This window comes from Ursus americanus, chromosome 29 (genome assembly GCF_024610735.1).
Source record: "Ursus americanus isolate L20-20 chromosome 29, mUrsAme1.1.p, whole genome shotgun sequence".
NCBI lineage: Eukaryota > Metazoa > Chordata > Mammalia > Carnivora > Ursidae > Ursus > Ursus americanus.
Window position 1 is genome coordinate 8222255 of NC_142155.1, and position 19342 is coordinate 8241596.

The 19342-nt window shown below is 32.8% G+C and overlaps 1 protein-coding gene and 1 non-coding gene across 11 annotated transcripts in view; both read right to left on the reverse strand.

Moving 5' to 3' along the window:
* The window catches only part of SENP6 (SUMO specific peptidase 6), a 118093-nt gene that overhangs the window by 58543 nt on the left and 40208 nt on the right, over window positions 1–19342 (reverse strand). For 3 of the 10 annotated variants that reach the window (XM_045803931.2, XM_045803902.2, XM_045803875.2), the window contains exons 6-8: window positions 14973–14993; window positions 13456–13539; window positions 3574–3644 (exon numbers count right to left, since the gene is read on the reverse strand). In XM_045803931.2, the coding sequence (XP_045659887.1) occupies window positions 3574–3644; window positions 13456–13539; window positions 14973–14993 (176 nt within the window). Of the gene's footprint in view, window positions 1–3573; window positions 3645–13455; window positions 13540–14972; window positions 14994–16517; window positions 16746–19342 lie in introns of those variants that run through there. The other 7 variants (XM_045803916.2, XM_045803889.2, XM_045803924.2 and 4 more) reach the window with 5 other exon arrangements.
* On the reverse strand, window positions 7543–7644 carry LOC123797638 (U6 spliceosomal RNA). Its single transcript, XR_006781003.1, has one exon. It is a non-coding gene; the product is annotated as a U6 spliceosomal RNA (small nuclear RNA).

The following is a 19342-nucleotide window of genomic DNA, read 5'->3' on the forward strand; positions in this document are numbered from 1 at the left end:
TTGCTGGAAGCTGACACACCCTTTTAAAGAAGGCCATTTGGCAGTAACGTATCAAAAGTCTTCAAAATGTGTATAACCTTTGTCCCTATAACTTTATTACTAGGGATTTAATCTAAGGAAATAATAGATCCAATACACAAGATGTATATCCTAGATTATTAAATCATAATATATATACTATCAAACCATTGAAAACAACCTAAATTATGGTACATAAATATAGTGGTCACTGTTCATTAAAAAATAATTAGAGACTTGGATATATTAACTTGTAAAGAAGTCCACCATAAGTAAACTTATCCATTTGATTCTTAAACTTCTTTTGATTGTGTTTTCCATGCTCGTTTTCCTCTGATATTCCAATATCTTTTAATGAGAGTATAGAAGCCAGATTAATATCACAACAAAGTAAAAAAGCAAGTTACAGAACAGTATGTATATATAGCACGAATGCTTTAAAAAAATTAACATATATGCATAGAAAAAAACCTAGGAAATTATATATTAAGATGCTAATGGAAGATATACAGATTGGCTAAGAATAGGGTCTATTTTTCTTCTGCACATGAGTTAAATAGTATAAATCAGGTGATTTAAGTTGTGATCATAATGTAATCACATTAAGAATGTAACAAAATGTTCATTGTCTATTAATTCTCTTTGACAAGGATACAAAAAACAACTACAGAAAAGAAATGAGATCTTAATTTATAGTTATATAGTTCTCGTTATTCTTTATGTTTAGAAAAAATACAAAAAGAACACTAAACAAATGAAGCAACAGAATATGTGATCTGACCAAAAATTATACTCAATAGTTTGCAAGCTTTAATTTTATCCCAGAAAGCTGCTTATCAATGCTACTAAGTGCTGACATATGACTATAACTTATCAAAATTCATAGTAAAAGTGTCTCTTGAATGCAAAGTAAGTAAAGGGAAAAAATAAATAACTGAGAAAGTCACCTTAGGTGTTAAGAACTATAAAAAAGACAGTGATTTCTTTTTAGGAGAAAATTATTCCAGGTGTAGGCCAGCAACTACTAATCTGGAGTTTGAACTCTCACTGTTTTAAAGAATATCTCCAGAGGAAATCCTAAAATAAAATACAATCTTTATGCAACAATATATGCAATATTATTATAGCATTGTCATTCACCTTATACTCAAGTATACTTGTACCTAACCAACAAAAAAGCTACAAAGTTTATGAGTTAAATATACCAAGTATGTATTATCTGTGTCCAAAGGTATAAATAATAAAAAAAAAGAGAAGGTATAGCTTTTCCCTACATAAGAATTCCCATTAATAAATGTAAAAAAAATGTAGAAGAAAATAGAAAATTACCATTAGATAAACACCAAGTAATAACAGTTAACAGCAAGATCTACCGATGGATGCTAAAGTGAGTGGGTGAAGCTTACAGAAAAACAGGGTATTTGCATAGTCTCGGAGTATCTTCACTCAAGATCTTTATTAAATACAAAGGTTTTTTTGTGTTTTTTGTGTTTTTTTTTTTTTTTACAGTGGAGAAACCCAGCAGAAACTACCTAACTCCAAGAGATGGTGGTTAACATACACAGACATCAATATCACCCTATGTGATGTGTTTTAAAAAGACACATCACTTTTGTGCAAGTCTTGCCAAACATGCATAGCCTCCATCTAATCAAAGACAACATCATATAAACTCAAACTGAGGTATTCTACAAAGTAACTGACCATTACTCTTCAAAAGTGTCAGAGAAACCTACAGACATGACAAATACTGTAGTATGAGATCCCAAACTGGATTTTAGAGGAGAAAATGAGTGATAGTGAAAAACAGGTGAAATAGCTTAGTTAAGAATGTTATACCAATGCCAATTTCTTAGGTTTGATAAATGTACTACTATGACTGTAAGATGTTACAATTGGGGAAGGCAGGTAAAATAGGTAAGTGGGTACTCTGTACTATTTTTACAACTTTTCTCTAAGTCAAAAATGATGTCAAAATTAAAAAATTTAAAGATTATTCTTACCTACTTAATGAATGTTGTCAAATAAATTTTGAAAATTATTTGTAACAAACCTGGGGCTGACTGCTATCTAAAACTGTAAGAATGAGACAAATCACTTAACTTACCAAAATGCACTGCTGGAATGGGAATGATAATACCTATCGTGCAGTTCTTCTCTAAGGATTAGAAATAACTTTCTTTCTGATCTAGCAAGAAAATAATAAAGCACAGTGGTAATGAGCATGGTTTGGTATCAAACAGACCTAGATCGCAATACCAGCTCTGTGTCTGTAAGCAAGTTGTGTGATCCCGCCATGCTTCAGTTTCCTCTGTACACAATGTAGATAAAAGTTAAATTTAGCTTAAAGGATCTTGGATAATGAGTTAGGATAAAAGTAAATAATGAATATAAAGCATCGACTCAGCATCTAGTACGAGTTCAAAAAAGACTTAAGCTACAACAGAATGAATGTTGAAGTGGGTGGTCATTATTAATAAACTTAATGAGCATAACCATGTAGTGTCACGTATAATAATTCATATTCACAACTGCAAAGTTACTAAGAAAGGATGAAGTTTGGAATATTCTTTTTTTTTTTTAATTTCATTTTTATTTATTTGAAGAGATGGAGACAGCCAGTGAGAGAGGGAACACAAGCAGGGGGAATGGGAGAGGAAGAAGAAGGCTCCCAGCAGAGCAGGGAGCCCGATGTGGGACTCGATCCCATAACACCGGGATCACGCCCTGAGCCGAAGGCAGACACTTAACAACTGTGCCACCCAGGCGCCCCGAAGTTTGGAATATTCTTATCATAAAATAGGGATATGTTCAATATATGAATAAAAGATTTCCACTCAGAGTAGCAAAGAATATAGGTGCTATATCTTAGCCATCAGGAAAATCCAGCTGTTTAAATTAATTAGATTTTGGATAAGAACCAGTAGTGCTATGGTTTAAGCAAGAAAAGGCCTGGGAGAAACAAGACAGACATACAGATTAAGAATCACTATTCTAGATAATAAAAATCAATTTGATGGTGACACATTTCCCATAAATATTATTTGCCTTTATTTTTGCACATTAATATCGGATTATTAAAAGATTATTTCAATGAAAATAAAAATTTCTACCCACAACTATTTTCCAACATCTATTATTAACACAACTGTATCAGATACAGTCTCCTTTAAATTCAGTGGTTGCCTAATACATTCTAAATTTTAGGATCATAACCATTTAAAACAAGAAAACTACATCATATGAGATTATAATAAAGTTCAAATAAAGTTTTGAAGCTATAAGCCATTACAGTTAATACGCGGATCCTGAATTTAATGAAAATACTAATTAAAAAAAGATTTCAAAACAGTAATCTCCTCATTGTGCAACTATTCCCTGATAATTTCAGGTCACAGTTAAGTAAGATTTCAAATTAGTTATAAAAAATGCTTTTCTACATATATCTATTATACTTGGGAATATTCTATAACCAGTGTCATATCTCTACTTTAACCTTTCATACAACTATTCAAAACCCTTCACAGGTGTTAACAAGTAAAACTGTACACTTACCAACACCTTGAGGCCGACTCAACCTTACGGAATTATTTTCAAATTTGTGGACATGAGGTGGGTATTCTTTCCTAAAAAAGGAAATTTATATAGATTTAACAGAAAAAATATTTTCAAAACAAAAAGGCTGAGGGAATACCTACAATATGTTTACTAAAAGCAAACCACAGCTTCTTTGCCATACAAAAAAAGTGATACTATAAAATAATAAAACTGTATTATACAAATATAGTAAAGCTTAATACATTGTTAAGGTCCCTAAGAACAGTGACTACATTTTATTTAGACTGTTAATCTACTAAAGCCCAGAGCAAGCATACTTTCAAATAAATAGTTAATAACAGATGAATCCAAATTACTGTCCTTTCAAAGAAGTCACCAAAGTTATATGGTATGCAAAACTTTAGTTTTCTTTTGGAACTACCTTCATAATCAATTCATATAAACCACATTAAAAAAAAAAGAACATGTAATACTTCATTGTCACACATTTTCTGAATTAAAAAAATCAGCTTAATAATGCCCAATTTGCCCAATTTTGCTGTAAATGTTCTTAGTTGCTTAAAAACAAATCAGTGACTAAAGGAATAAATAGTAATTAAGATATTGGCCTTGAGGAAAATTTCAAAATCAGTACAAAAAAATGTTATGTACAAAACCAGCAACAAGTGTTTTAGTCTTGTACTATGAATACATTATGGAGATATAATTATACTTTAAAAAATACACTAAGTTACATTGTCAGACTTCATATACAACCAATTTTCAGGATTCTGAACATAATCCTTAGTAAATAAGGGTCCTAAAATAGCATGTAAGTCCAAATATACACTAGTTTTGGGGTAAAGCAAAAAAAAAACTATAGCTAGTTACGGGATAAAAGTATTAAAGAAGGAGATTTATAAAAAGTGCAATAGACCAGGGAGCTACAATAAGCTACTTTTCCATCCTAAAAAGACTTCTAAAAATATTCCCATTTTACTTAGCCAGGGAATTAAAAATAAAAGAGGCTATACTATTATTTGTATATTCATTCACACTAGTGATCAAAACTTATCAAAGTATATAATCGAGTAAATTAAAATCCTGAAGAAATTTTTCCAAAGAATTTCATATTCTTACGTTGTAAAAGTCAAAGCACCTAAATTACAAACAAAATAGGAGAATGTCCCAAGAAGAAGAAGAGTAGGGACAGTAGTGTATATGTAATAACAGTTAGCAGATAGTGAGCATCATGTGCCAGGTACTGTTCTACGGGCTTTGTGTCTATTAAGTATTTTAATCCTCAAAATTACCTTATGAAGTACATATTATTATCAGCACTTCATAGATGAGACCAAGGTACAATATGGTTAGTTAACTTGCCTATACTCACATAACTATAAAATAGCAATGCCAGAACCTGAAATCTGGCAAACTGCATCAATACTGATGCAAATAGAATTTTCATGATTATTGAGCAGCATTATTTGTACAACTGGGCAATTTCTACCCTGACAAAATTTTAAGATTCATGAGGAGATGAGTTGTAAAGATGAGAATTTGCCTTAGAGATACATAGTAGTAGTACTAGCACTTACGAAGGAGGTTAAGTTTTCAGCTAGTAATACTAAACTATAAACTCATGTTTTTGTATACCATATACTTTCACACTAAACAGGATATAATGTAGTCTTATCTTTAAATCAAATAATTGGTTTTTTAATCTCTCATTTTTATAACTCTTCGCTTTGGAAAAATAAAGATATCAACTTCAAAATGCAACAGAGGCAATGAATCTGAAGGAAAATATGATGATACTAATATGGTAAACTCCAAAAACTTTTAAAATAGTGGCTAATGTAAACAGTATACATTCTTAAATATTAAGGATTATCAATACAGAAAACAATTATGTGACAGAGAATGGGCACAAAATCTAAAAATACAGATACTCTGGAATTCGTTAGTCTGAACCTGCTTGATTACCTATTCTGGGGTATGCTATAAATACAGGTTTATTCAGTAATAACTGACATAAATCATCTGAGACAACCAATCACATGTGCATAGACTGGTGAAAATGCTGGATTAAATGCACTGTATTCTTTGCTCTTTGACACAGTGCACTAAACCATGCCTTGCTAATGTGGAACAAATACCACATGAAATATATAATATCCATGACTATCATGTATTATAATGTAAGGTTAATAAACTATTCTGGATATTGGCCAACATTTCCAGACCTTATGGACACAACATATTGAATATGTGCTACATGTTTCCCTATATAAGCAGGGAAAACTACTTTTTCTTTTAAGAAATTTATGAATAAATTATAGAAATAAAAGCATACCTTAAAATTTAATACAAGAATACAAGGATTTCAGGATGAAAGCAGTATTACTTTGAGAAGAAAATTTTTGAAACCTTGCCAGCCATAAACTATCTTGGATTCTTTAAAATGTAGCTTTTTAAAAAAAATTGTTAGGTGATCAAAAATCAAATTTTATGTTAATTTCTTGGTTTGAGGGTTCCATCACTCTACAGATACAAAAATTTGAAACTCCAAACAGCTCAACCCTAGGATTTCTCAGTGGATATTTCTTTCTCACTTCAAACCAAGCAGAGGCACAGAAACTTTCCTGTCTGTTATCTACAAGGTGGGGATTTTTTTTGCTTGTAAGGGATTGTGCTTTGTTTAGGAAAAAATGAAAAAAAAAACCAAAAAACAAAAAACCCTCGCTCATGGACCCAACACTTTACAAGCTGCATAAAACAACTGGAAAGCTTTTTTCCTTCCGTGCATAATTGTTTAAATAACCTCAAAATGCTCTGCTTATTAAGGGTTAGACAGGCCTCAGCCCTGAAAGTCTTTTTAAAATAAGCTTAATTTTGCAATAATTTTAGATTTGCAGAAGTTGAAAAGACAATTATATCCCTCATCCAGTTTCTCCTGATGTTAGCACCTTCATCATTATCATACATATATCAAAAAAGAAACCAACACTGGTATACTACTATTAAGTAAATGCCAAACTTTATTTGAATTTCACCAGCTTTTCACCAATATCCTTTTTTTGCTCCAGAATCCAATCCAGGATCCACTGCATTTAGTTGTACTGTCTCTTTAGTTTCCTCTGTCTCCCAGTCTTACATGATCTCTCATGACCTTGGCATTTTGGAGGAGAATCGGCATTTTGTAGAATGCCCCTAAACCTGGGTCATTCTGATGTTTTTCTCATGATTAGACCGAGGTTATAAATTTAGGGGAAGGGAAGGCGCCTGGGTGGTTCAGTCGGTTGAGCTTCTGCCTTCGGCTTGGGGTAATGATCTCAGGGTCCCAGGATCAAGCCCCGCAAAGGGCGCCCTACTCAGTAAGGAGTCTGCTGCTGCTTCTCCCCTCTGCTGTGTGCACTCACTCTCTCTCTCTCAAATAAGTAAAATGTGTAAAAAAAAAAACAACCTGAGGGTTAGCATATCAGAGTTGAAGTGCCCTTCTCATCACATCATATCAGGAGGTACATAATATCAATATGATTTCAATGGTGATGTTAACCTTGATCATTTGGCTAAGGTAGTGTTTGCCAGGTTTCTCCACTCTGGAGTTACTATTCTTCCCTTTCTACACTCCATGTGTAAATAAACAAGTCAGTCCAGCCCACAGAAGGGATGGGGTAGTTAAACTTCACTTCTTTAAGTGTGGAGTATCTATACAAATTATTTAGAATTCTATAATAAACAGCTGTCCATTTCCTTCAATTTATTTTATGTGTTTTGTACAACCCTAGGATAGCTGAGTAAATAAATGATTTATTCAATCATTTTTACTAGTATGACACATGGATATTTATTTTATACTTTAGGTTATAATCCAATTGTTTTAGTTTTGGTCTTTGGGAACGCTTTCACTTGGCTCCTGTGTCCCCTTGATGTGACATCATTTTTTTCTTTATTTTGCTAAAATATATATAATGCAAAATTTACAAAAATATAGAGTGCTTCATAATCTACCTGTAATCCTTACACAAGGGCCATGAAAATCTTCTCTGTAATGTTACTATTTTAATATATGTGCTTCTGAAGCAAGTATTCTTTTGTTTTTTGAGTACTTGGTGTCTAACACTAAGACACTTCACATTTGTGTTTTCCCTAACTCAAACCTAGAACCAGTCATTTCTCCATGTTGCTTTTCTTAGAGAGTGGTATTAGAAACCAGGATGTGGGTGCTGGGTTTTTGTTGTCTTGGTTTCTGCTGGATTTTAATGATAGCTCATTTTATTAACCTTTCCACTGCTCTAACTGATCTAAAAGATGTCTATTTCTATAAAATAAATGTATTCATATTCAAATGTTAAAATTCATTATACCAAACTCATGTTAAACTCATAAATCAGTCTAATTTTCCAAGATATATTTAAAATCTCCCACAGCTGTAGTCTAACCAAGAACTTCTTGCATTTTAAACATTTTAAGGAAATTTTATGTACTTAGTTGTTATACTTTTATAGACTATGCCCATTACAAAACATGCTCCCTTTTCATATTTAGTACTAATCCATAATTCCATCTTTTTATTAAAATTATACTCGTGCTTTCTGTTTGCAACTTCTGTGATTCTAAACAACCTTTTTTTTTTACCTTACAGAATGTTACTTTATGTCTGATTCTTGTAAAGAACATAATATAACTGGGTTTAATCCAACAAGTCTTTTATTAAATATATTCAACCTCACTACAATTACTGTAACAGCTGATATACTTCATGTTTTCCTTTCATCTTACTTTACTGTCTGTAGTATATATTTCTATTATTTGTTTCCTCTTTTCCCCTATTTTTACTGGTTTGCACAATTAGTATTCGTTTTCCTTCCCTAATTTATTTAACAAATAGTTACCTTTCATCTCTCAATCTTTATTCCAATTACATATTTCTGTTAACATGTTATCAAAATTCCAACCATTTCTTCAAGCAAGATATCTACTGCATCCCTAATGAGAGGAGGTGTTTATTTATTTTTAAAGATTTTATTTATTAATTTGACGGAGAGAGAGACAGCCAGCGAGAGAGAGAACACAGGCAGGGGGAGTGGGAGAGGAAGAAGCAGGCTCCCAGCGGAGGAGCCTGATGTGGGGCTCGACCCCAGGACTCTGGGATCACGCCCTGAGCCAAAGGCAGACGCTCAAGGACTGAGCCACCCAGGCGCCCAGAGAGGAGGTCTTTAAAATTCTCTTACTGGGGCGCCTGGGTGGCTCAGTCGTTGGGCGTCTGCCTTCGGCTCAGGGCGTGATCCCGGCATTGTGGGATCGAGCCCCACGTCAGGCTCTTCCGCTGAGAACCTGCTTCTTCCTCTCCCGCTCCCCTTGCTTGTGTTCCCTCTCTCACTGGCTGTGTCTCTCTCTGTCAAATAAATAAATAAAATCTTAAAAAAAAAAAAATTCTATTACTTCTTTCCTTTCCAACTCTCCTCCCAGAAAAAGGCCTCAAGATTCCTTTTACTTCTGCCTTTCTATCTCCCCAACTCCTAGATTTTGCTGAGGTAGTTTTGAATATTTAGTCACAGACTATTATTGATTTTCCCTTGCAGCACACTAATATTTGGAAAGTGGAACATGCTTACTCTTAATTGAATGCCACGGACTTAAGGTTTTATTGCACCAAATTACAAATCATATACAAAACATTTTTTAAAAACTCTCAAAGGTTGATCAGGTATTAACCCTTCCCTATCTAAAATTCCCTGAAACCTTCCACTGAGTGCACGGACATAAAATGAAGCTCTTCAAGTCATCTTACAAAGCCTTTAAGATCTAGGTCCTATCTGACCTTGCCAAATTCACCTTGCAACATTTTCCCCTTTGCTCCCCTAACTCCAGCCATTGTGGTCCTTCTTTCTATTCCTTGAACATGCTAAACTCATTCTTGCATTACTATCTTAGTACCATCTCTTTCCTATCTGGAAAAGCCATCTATGTGATCATGGCATGGCTGACTGTTCATTTAGTCCTTGTTTAAATGTTAGCTTTGTAGTAAAAATTTCTCTGAGGGGCGTGTGGATGACTCAGTGGGTTAGGCCTCTGCCTTCAGCCCAGGTCCTGACAGCCCTGCATCAGGCTCCTTGCTCAGCATGGGACCTGCTTCTCCCTCTGCTGCTCCTCCTGCTTGTGCTCTCTGTCAGTCAAATAGATAATTTTTTAAAAGATTTATTTATTTGACAGAGAAAGAGAGAGAGTGCACACCAAGCAGGGGGAGCAGTAAGCAGAGGGATAGGGAGAAGCCAACTCCCTGCCAAGTAGGGATCCCAATGCGGGGGGCTCGATCCCAGGACCCTGAGATCATGACGTGAGCTGAAGGCAGATGCTTAACTGACTGAGTCACCCAGGGGCCCCGATAAATAAAATCTTAAAAAAAAAAAAATTAAAAAAAAAGTTTCTCTGAAAACGTAATCTAAAGAAACCATACTGTCACTCTCTATAACATCACCCAATTATGCTTCTTTATATAGAACTTATTATTTCAGGGTCCCTGGGTGGCTCAGTCGGTTAGGCGCCTGTCTTTGGCTCAGGTCATGATCCCAGGGTCCTGGGATCGAGCCCTGTTAAGGGGCGCCCTGCTCAGTGGGGAGTCTGCTGCTCCCTCTCCCCCATGCTCATGTTTGCTCACTCGCACTCTCTCGCAAATAAATCTAAAAACATTTTTTAAAAAATTTATTATTCCATGTTTCTCTTGTTCATGATCAGTCTTTGCTCGTCAAAATGTAAACCACAGGAGTGCAGGGAGCTTGTCTGTTTTGTTCATCACTGTATCCTTATGCCTAGGACACAGCAAGCACTTGAAAAATACTTGGAATGGAACTGGGGCGCCTGGATGGCTCAGGCGTTAACCATCTGACTTCAGCTCAGGGCATGATCCCAGAGTCCTCGGATCGAGCCCCGCATCAGGCTCCTCCGCTGGGAGCCTGCTTCTTCCTCTCACACTCCCCCTGCTTGTGTTCCCTCTCTCGCTGGCTGTCTGTCAAATGAATAAATAAAATCTTAAAATAAATAAATAAATAAAAGAAAAAAAAGAAAACGAATACTTGGAATGAATAAACATATATATCTAAAAGGCAGTATGCAATCAAAAGTGCATTTATCAGGTCAAATAATTGTACAAACGTTGCTGTACAAGGACGGTATTGTTGGCAAAAACTGAACTACTACTGGCCACCAAACAGAAACTTAAAATACTAATTTTTTAAACAAGGTACAAATATCATATTTTCGATGTTTAAAAACACTGCAGGGGCGCCTGGGTGGCACAACGGTTAAGCGTCTGCCTTCGGCTCAGGGTGTGATCCCAGCGTTATGGGATTGCGCCCCACATCAGGCTCCTCCGCTATGAGCCTGCTTCTTCCTCTCCCACTCCCCCTGCTTGTGTTCTCTCTCTCGCTGGCTGTCTCTATCTCTGTCGAATAAATGAATAAAATCTTTAAAAAAAATAAAATAAAATAAAAACACTGCAAACTTGTTTGCATTTATTGACTGGACATCTTGGTTGGAAATGGGATATACCGGGACTCTCTAGTCTGTTTACTGTCTTTCTTCCCAGTTTTTTTTCTAGGGTTTCCATATTTAATCACTGTTTTCTTTACACTACATTTTATGTGGCAAGACAAGTCATTCTTCTCTTCCTCTATTTATTCTTCTTTTAAAAAAAAAAATCTATTGCAGGGGCGCCTGGGTGGCACAGCGGTTAAGCGTCTGCCTTCGGCTCAGGGCGTGATCCCGGCATTATGGGATCGAGCCCCACGTCAGGCTCCTCCGCTATGAGCCTGCTTCTTCCTCTCCCACTCCCCCTGCTTGTGTTCCCTCTCTCGCTGGCTGTCTCTATCTCTGTCAAATAAATAAATAAAATCTTTAAAAAAAAAAAAATCTATTGCTGTTCTCAAGTATGGCTGTACTTTGCTAAATAAACTTTAGCTTTAATTGGTCAAATTTTTTAAAATAACTGATATCAAAGTCACTGAAATTTTGACTAAAATTCCATTAAATTTACTTGAAGGAGCACTAGTAACAACCAACCAGAAACATAACATAGGCCTCAGAGTAAGTCTTAGATACATTTATAAAGACTTATAAATTATTAACTTTATTACTGGATATTTAATATTAGTTGCTGCTGTGAATAAAACTGTGGTCTCTCACTATACACTCCAATTGATCAGAAGTGAATGAAGGAAACAATAATTAATACTATTAGTCTTGTAGCTTATCATCCTGCTGCTCAACTTTATTATTTCTAAGGTTTTAGATGACTCATAATTCCAAGGAAGACAGTATCATCTGACTATAATTTTATTTTCAGATTATCTTCAGACAGCAACTTATAATGCTATTATAAATTGGTACCACCTCCCTGTAAAACAATTTAGCAGTACTTATGAAGAGCATTAAAAGCATTTGTGACCTAGTCCAAACAATCCTTTACCAGAGATTTACCAGAGATTCATTTAGAAATTTATACACAAAGTTGTTCATGAATGTATCACATATAACAATGATGAGCTAATGAGTAAATAAATTATGTATATCTGGAGGACAACCTATTATGCATTTATTAAAAATCACTTTTAGAAGTCAACTTAATGACAGTGAAAAATGTTACGACGCAATGTTAAGTGAAAATTTAGAATATGCAGCTGTATTTTTATTATGATTCCACATGTGTTGGGTATACTAAAAAGTATGGAAAAATACTGGAAGAAATGCACTGGGAACCTAATAATGTTATTTTTCTATTTTGAGAGCTTTTAGAAAATTATAAAATCTCTATACTTATCTTTTCAAACACACCCTTTATGTAAACATTCCTAATATTTCATATATGTTCTTTCATTGTACTCTATTCATCTTTGTACTTTATTGTTGTTTCAAAATTCTCGACAATACACACATACTTTTTAAAATTTTTTATAAGTTTAAATTTGAAAATCACTGTGTGGTTCAGTTTCATAATGGGTCAATGGATTCTTATCTATGGAGGAAAAAAAGAACAGTTCTAATACCAGGTTAAATATTCTAGGTTGCTGGTACTACCAGATACAGTGTATTCACAACCGACCCGTCTGAGTCAGAAAAGAATTTGAGGCATTCAAATTGTCAAAGTCACCTACAACAACAACAACAACAACAGCAGCAATTTTTTGAAGTTTGCAAGCTCTAGATCTTAATATTGCTATTTATTATTTATTCTAGTTTGGTTTTAAACTCCATTGTGCCCAGTGTACAAGTAGGAAAAAACCTGGAAAAGATTAACTTTCCACAACTACCTAGTTTTTGTTTATTAGATAAACCATTCTCTTGTAAATAAATCATTTAGTTCAGAAATTTATAGTCTCTCATGTGTTGAGGGATAAAAATAAAGGATCTTCTACTTCTCCATAAAGATGAGAAAAAAGATGTGACTTGGTGTTCACAAGAAGGGGTCAAAAAGGCTTACGTGAGAAGAATTCACAAAGTAAAATGTACTGATGCAAAAGTTCTTCTCACCTTATCTGTCTCCAACAAAGATAAACACAAAATAATTTCATATAAAGACCCAAAGGATTAATGGTCTAAATTCAACCTAAAGACAACTATACTGCTGAATAAAGCACTCAGGTATAGTCATTATAAGGTATTTTATAAATAGTTGCTGCTTCATATCTAGCCCTGGCAGTAATCTTAGTACAAAAGACTGAAAGAATTTCAAGATCTATTACTATTATAGAAATTTCAAATTTTACAGTATATAAATCAGTTCTAAATAATTATCTCACTTGTTCCTCACAAATCTTCTTTAACATTGGGCAAATATTATCATCCCCATTTACAGTAAGTTATGTGCTTACTGGTATTATTGATTACTCAATTCCATACCTTCTGACTCCTATTCCAGGATTATTCCAACAAGAATGTAAGCTCCAAGAGGGTAGGGATTTCTGTCTGCTCCTAGAATAGTGCCTGGCACATAAAGTCATGAAATATTTGCTGAATGTATCAATGAACAAATTTCCACTACAGAAATATGCATAAGCCAAACAGTGCAAAAAGTCAGTATGAACCCTCCAAGGCTACTGTGAAAAACTGAATAATCTAAGACCTTTACATTAACCTGAGAATATTGGAGTACTTACATTTTATGTGGTATAGCATATAGGGAAAGTACTTATATAAAACAAGAGGATGTTTTGTGTATGATTGTACAAAGAGTTATTTAATGTATATTCTTCAGCAATTTTATTTTAAAAATCTTATTAATGGCTTTCAAAAAAACATGTAGTCACTTACGAGTTAAAAATTTTAAAGATGAAATGACTCATCTATATCTGACAGAAAATAATGCTTTACTCAAAAAGAAAAACAGACACAATGGGAAAATAATTTTTCTTTCCCAGGAAATAGTAAAATACCTGCACAAGCCATTCAGCTAAAACATGTAAGAATTGTGAAGTATTTCAGAATCATAAAAAATTTGCTGACAGGACCATCTTTATATTTCAGAACCTTGGTGTTCATTAAGGAAGGGGGAATATACAACATTTTATAAAATATTGTAAGTTGTCCTCTTTGATTTCTCTATACCTTTAAAAAATTAGAGAGTTAAAATTATACAATGAAACAAAATTATAGAAAGTCCCCTTTTTTTGACCTTCACCAATTACACTTAGATTTTGGTTTAATAGAAGGGCTGTTAACCTGTTTTTTTGTAGGGAGGGTCATAAAAAGCTTTTGAGATTCTCGTAAGAGCAAGAAAAAAGATGTACATGCACAAAAAATTCTACATAAGACACTGAGGACAGAAGCTATTCTTACAAACATTTGCTTTAAAATAATTACAATCATTTCACTACTCAAAGAAATGTGCATTCTTAAAAAATTTATTTCCATGTTATTTACATCATTCATCACTTCTGCTAAAGGACATGTGCCTACCAATGTTATTACAAAGGGAACAAACAGTGATCGTAAATTTTGGTTTTGGTCAGAGAATAGGAATACACTGATTTTTAGAATTTTAACTCCATGCTTAAGGTATTCTAATTCCATTTTCTCCCTCAACTCTATCTAGTAAAGTGTAAAAACAAAAGTATTATCAGTAAAATATAACAAGAAAGATTTTAATGCTATTAACTGAAAATAACTTTACTACTAAGGCATTAACCTTTAAAAGGAAAGCAGTCATGTCAGCATAAATATATAACCATATTGAGAATTATGGTAAAACACTACCCACATAAGTCAAATATCATGTTCTTCCATTAATGTTTCCTTTTATTAAAATAATTAATAAGCTTTATGATGAACTCTAATTCAATGGATATTTTTCAAAGCATAAATATAATTGATATCTTACTATTATATCCATGCTCTAATTTCATTAATATTAAGCTTACCTTTCCTTTTGGTCCAGACTGCTTAAAACATGAAAAAGAAAAAAAATGTAAGAGGCAAGACCTCATTTTTTATATATCATTTGTAGTTTTAATAACTGTGGGTCAATAAGGCAAAACTCTAAGGTGATTAATTCGTTTTAAACACATTATATATATGTTATATACTAGGTTTGGAACCTTGTCAGATATGTAAACTGTTTTTCAACTTTTGTTAATACAGAAAATAATTTATATCTAAACATATTTAAGAAAAAAGGATGTACAAAGAGATGAAAGATTCTTGAAAGAGCTCTATTTAATTATCAACCATTTGAGGATATGTTATTTTAGAGTAGTTATGCAAATAGTCTTCAAAGAACAATATAATTTCCTGAAAGTTATAAAATTTTTAATGGTTCCAATTCTGTTACCAGGTGTGATAATTAGCTTCTGAGTAAGAAAAAAGAATTTTTTTAAGGTTGAAACTTGCATTAACGCCATAGATTAAATACAGCAGCATATGGTTTTGGACACAAGGATGAATAACAGGTTCATCCTTCTCTACAGTTCATGGAAAATCTAAAGAGCTATCAGTATCAATTACTCAAGAGTGAAATTACAAAGATCTTCAATTTAGAATAAGATTCATATCCTAGAATAATTCTTCATTATAAAATGAACAAAATATTCAGAACTAATTGTAAGCAAAACATAGTTTACAAATTCTCTGAGTCCCCATATTAACTCTAATATTCCTATAGTGTGGAATAAACAAGTAAAATATCAATCCTAACAAATAAAAAAAAAAAAAGAGGTTATGTGGTTTTACATAAGCAACACTGAAAAGAAACTCTTAAGTTTTCAATAGTAAATACAAGAATTATAAGCTTACATGAATAACATATTTGAAATTTTACCTTTACTATTAAAAAAACAGGATAATCTGTATAAAATAAATTATGCTGGATAAATGACAAAAAAGTGAGGGAATATTACCACCCTTATTAAAGTAAATAAAACAAAATATAAACATGAAAGTTTAAATACAGTCCAACTTATCTCATATATTTATTTCTACTGGAGTTCTATTTCCAGGAAAACCAAAATGAAAACAAAAAGTTAGGCATTAATACCTAATACAGCCACTTCTAGCTCTACACTGTTATGCCCAAGAAGTGAGAAGAGTTTAGTAGTCTCTTGTTTTTGTTTTTTTAAACTCACCTGTATAGAGTAAAGGAAAGAGGTAGAAGACAGAGTAGCAGTAGAAGAAACAGGTTTGGTTCTTTCCAATAAACCAAGGGAGTTAGGAAGAAAACAAAAAACACAGAACAAAACAAAAATATATATATGCCCATGCTCATTTCTCTTATCCTTGAAGAAATTGCATTTATTATGATATGATATCTAATTTATAAGTCACTGTGCTTCTGTAAGATTCCTCAAAGTGTTTATCAAGTCCTGACCTAGAGGAGCATACATATTAAAAAAAAAAAAAAAAAAAGCTTTTAAAAAATGGAGAGGGAAGCCATTATTAGTAATTAGGACTTTGTAAAAATGTCAACTTACATTCTTGTTGGACTATTTCATTCTTGTACTAGTGCTGTACTAGTGTTCTTAAAATTTTTTTAAAAAGGAAGGAAAAAAGAGAGATTGATTGATTCTGGTATCCATGACCTGATTTAAGACTTCAAAAATTCTTTTCAAAGTGGTGCTTTTCAATAATAATTAAATCTTGCTTATTCCAGGAGCCCATTTTCCCATTTATGGATTATATATGCTTTTGTAGACATTCATTTTCCCCTATGGTCCTTACAAGTCTTTTCACCTATCCTTAATAAAAAAACAAAAACAAAAAAAGGTGAAAATGTAAATAAAACATAAACCAGTAAATGTGCTCTTTTACCAAGTCTCATTGAAGTTAGGAGTGGAGATGATAGAGTTATATAGATTTTTTAATTTCTACATTTCATTTTTCCATACTAAGACTACCCTCCCTCCATCACTATTAGTACGTAAACAACCTATCTTTTAAATATGATTTATATTAACATTTGTAGTAGCAGTAAGAAAATAGACTGAAATTGTAATGTGCTCCCAAATAGTAGCTAATCTAATCAGATATTTTAACAATCTTCATTTATTCCCTTCTGATTAAAAGTGTGATGTACTTGTTCCCATATCTTTCTAAAGAACTACAAATTATTCAAAATGCAACTGATTTACTTTTAAAAGAAATTATACCACTCTCTCCAAGAGGACTGTGTGAATTGCCAACTTGTGGCATTTCCTTTAATTTCAAATTAAGAGTTGAGTTTCAAAGCCAGTAAAAACCAGGGTGCTCGCCACATCTGAAGCTCGGCAACTGTGCCAAAATTACACTATCTAAAACCAAAAGTTTAAAAAAAGAAAAAATAAAATAAAACCAAAGGTTTGGTGTAACCATCTTAGGTAAAGGCTTTCTTCATGCCTTTCAAGAAGGCATTCCTACTGCATGGAGTGTTCTCTTCTAGCTAGTACACAGGAAAGCTTCTTTAATACCTCCTTTGTGAATTCTTCACAGCTCCCTCCTCTGTAAATAGCACTATGCAAATTGTGTCTACTACACTGCACTTACCATGTAATTATTTGTTTACTCATCTTCCTGTCCTCTACCCTAATCAAACTTGAGCTTGAAAGCAGGGACTCTGTCATATACATTCACCTTTGACTACTCTGTACCTCATCTACGCCTGGCATGTAGCATAAAAATACTTGATGATTAAGAAGGAAGAAAATTAGAAAAACTCTCAATGATTGTTTTTGAATGTCAAAATCTTTTTAATGACACACTGTAGCAAGAATAAGAAATGTTTATTCTATAAATAAAAGACAAACATAAATAGAATCTGCTAACATGACTTTTCAGTTTTCCTTACTGCCCCTAGTTGTTCTTGTCAGGTATTTTTACTCAGGAGTGTTTCTCTAAATACAAACTAATTAAGGGTTTTTTTGTTGTTGTTTTTTTTTTGGTTTTTTTTTATTTTAAGAAATAATATTTTACTACTAAATGCTATTTCCTCTTAACAGAATCTAATCTTTTATGCAGACAGCAATAATACATATGCAAGGTATAATAGGTGCCAAGATCTAGAATAAAACAAAACACAAACCAATTTCCAGACTGAAATCAGTTTTTTAACATTACCAAAAATGAAAGGAAGGATGGAGAGAATAGGTCATACTGCAAATAATTCCAATTAATTCCATAAATTAATTCCATAAATAAGTTCAAAAGCAATAATAATTTTGGTTGCAGACTGTATCACTTGATTACAAACTATAAATGAGTATTGCAACATGGACCACATTTTCAGAATATCAAAAAGACAAATTTCTGTCAGCAATGGATTCTATCAGTGTGACCAGTGTGTGAAAAACAGTGTCTCTTCTTTTTGCCTCTCCACAAATTACTCTCCTTTTATTATTTATTCTCATGTTTGTGCCATATGTCAGCTAGAGAGCTTGATTTATGTACTTTACAGCAAGAGAAGCTAATTTTTTGGTATGTGCAGTAAGTTCTCTGAAGTTGAATTTCTCAAGTATCTAATGTCACAATCTTTTACCTATGATAAAATAATATATTTAAGCAAAAGAAAGATCTTCTTATCCTGAAGTATGAGAAAGATTTAAGGTTTTTAAGTTAAAAATCTATGCTATAGCAAATCTATGTACATAGCAAATACAGCAAGGGTTTCTAAAAGTCAGGACATTTTCTAAATAAGCAACAATCTAGACTGACATTTTAAAAAAATGAGAACAACATCTAGCATATATACAAATCTTTAAATTTTACTATTTATAAAAACATTTTATACAACTACTCATAATGCAAAATTATTTATTTTATTGTTGGATCCTAAGAATTTCTTAATTAATTAAAAAGGACTCAGAACTGAAATTCAATTGAAATTTCATAACCATTCAAAAATGGTCACAAAAAACCTCAGAAGCACTTAAAACCCTAAGCTTTCCCCACTGTTACTTTCATTATTTCAAGGTTCAAGTATTACTTTGATGATCAATGAGAACATCCAAATGTACTAAAACACAAAATTTTCTCAGCTAAAACTAATAATGTGATTTATTTTGGTACTATGAAATCCAATAAATCTTAAAAAGAAAGTAAGCTAATAACTGTAGTTTTACTCATCAGAGCTAAACTACCAGCTGAAGACTTCCTGTCAAATGTTATAGTCAATGTTGTAAAATCAGATTAATTTAACTGGAATATAATGCAATAAAAAGGCTTTTATTTAAGCCTCTACTTACAGAATATGATTTATTCAAAAGCAGACATAAAATAAAATTCTAAGACATGAATTATTTCAGAGACAGGAATATCTCTTTACAGA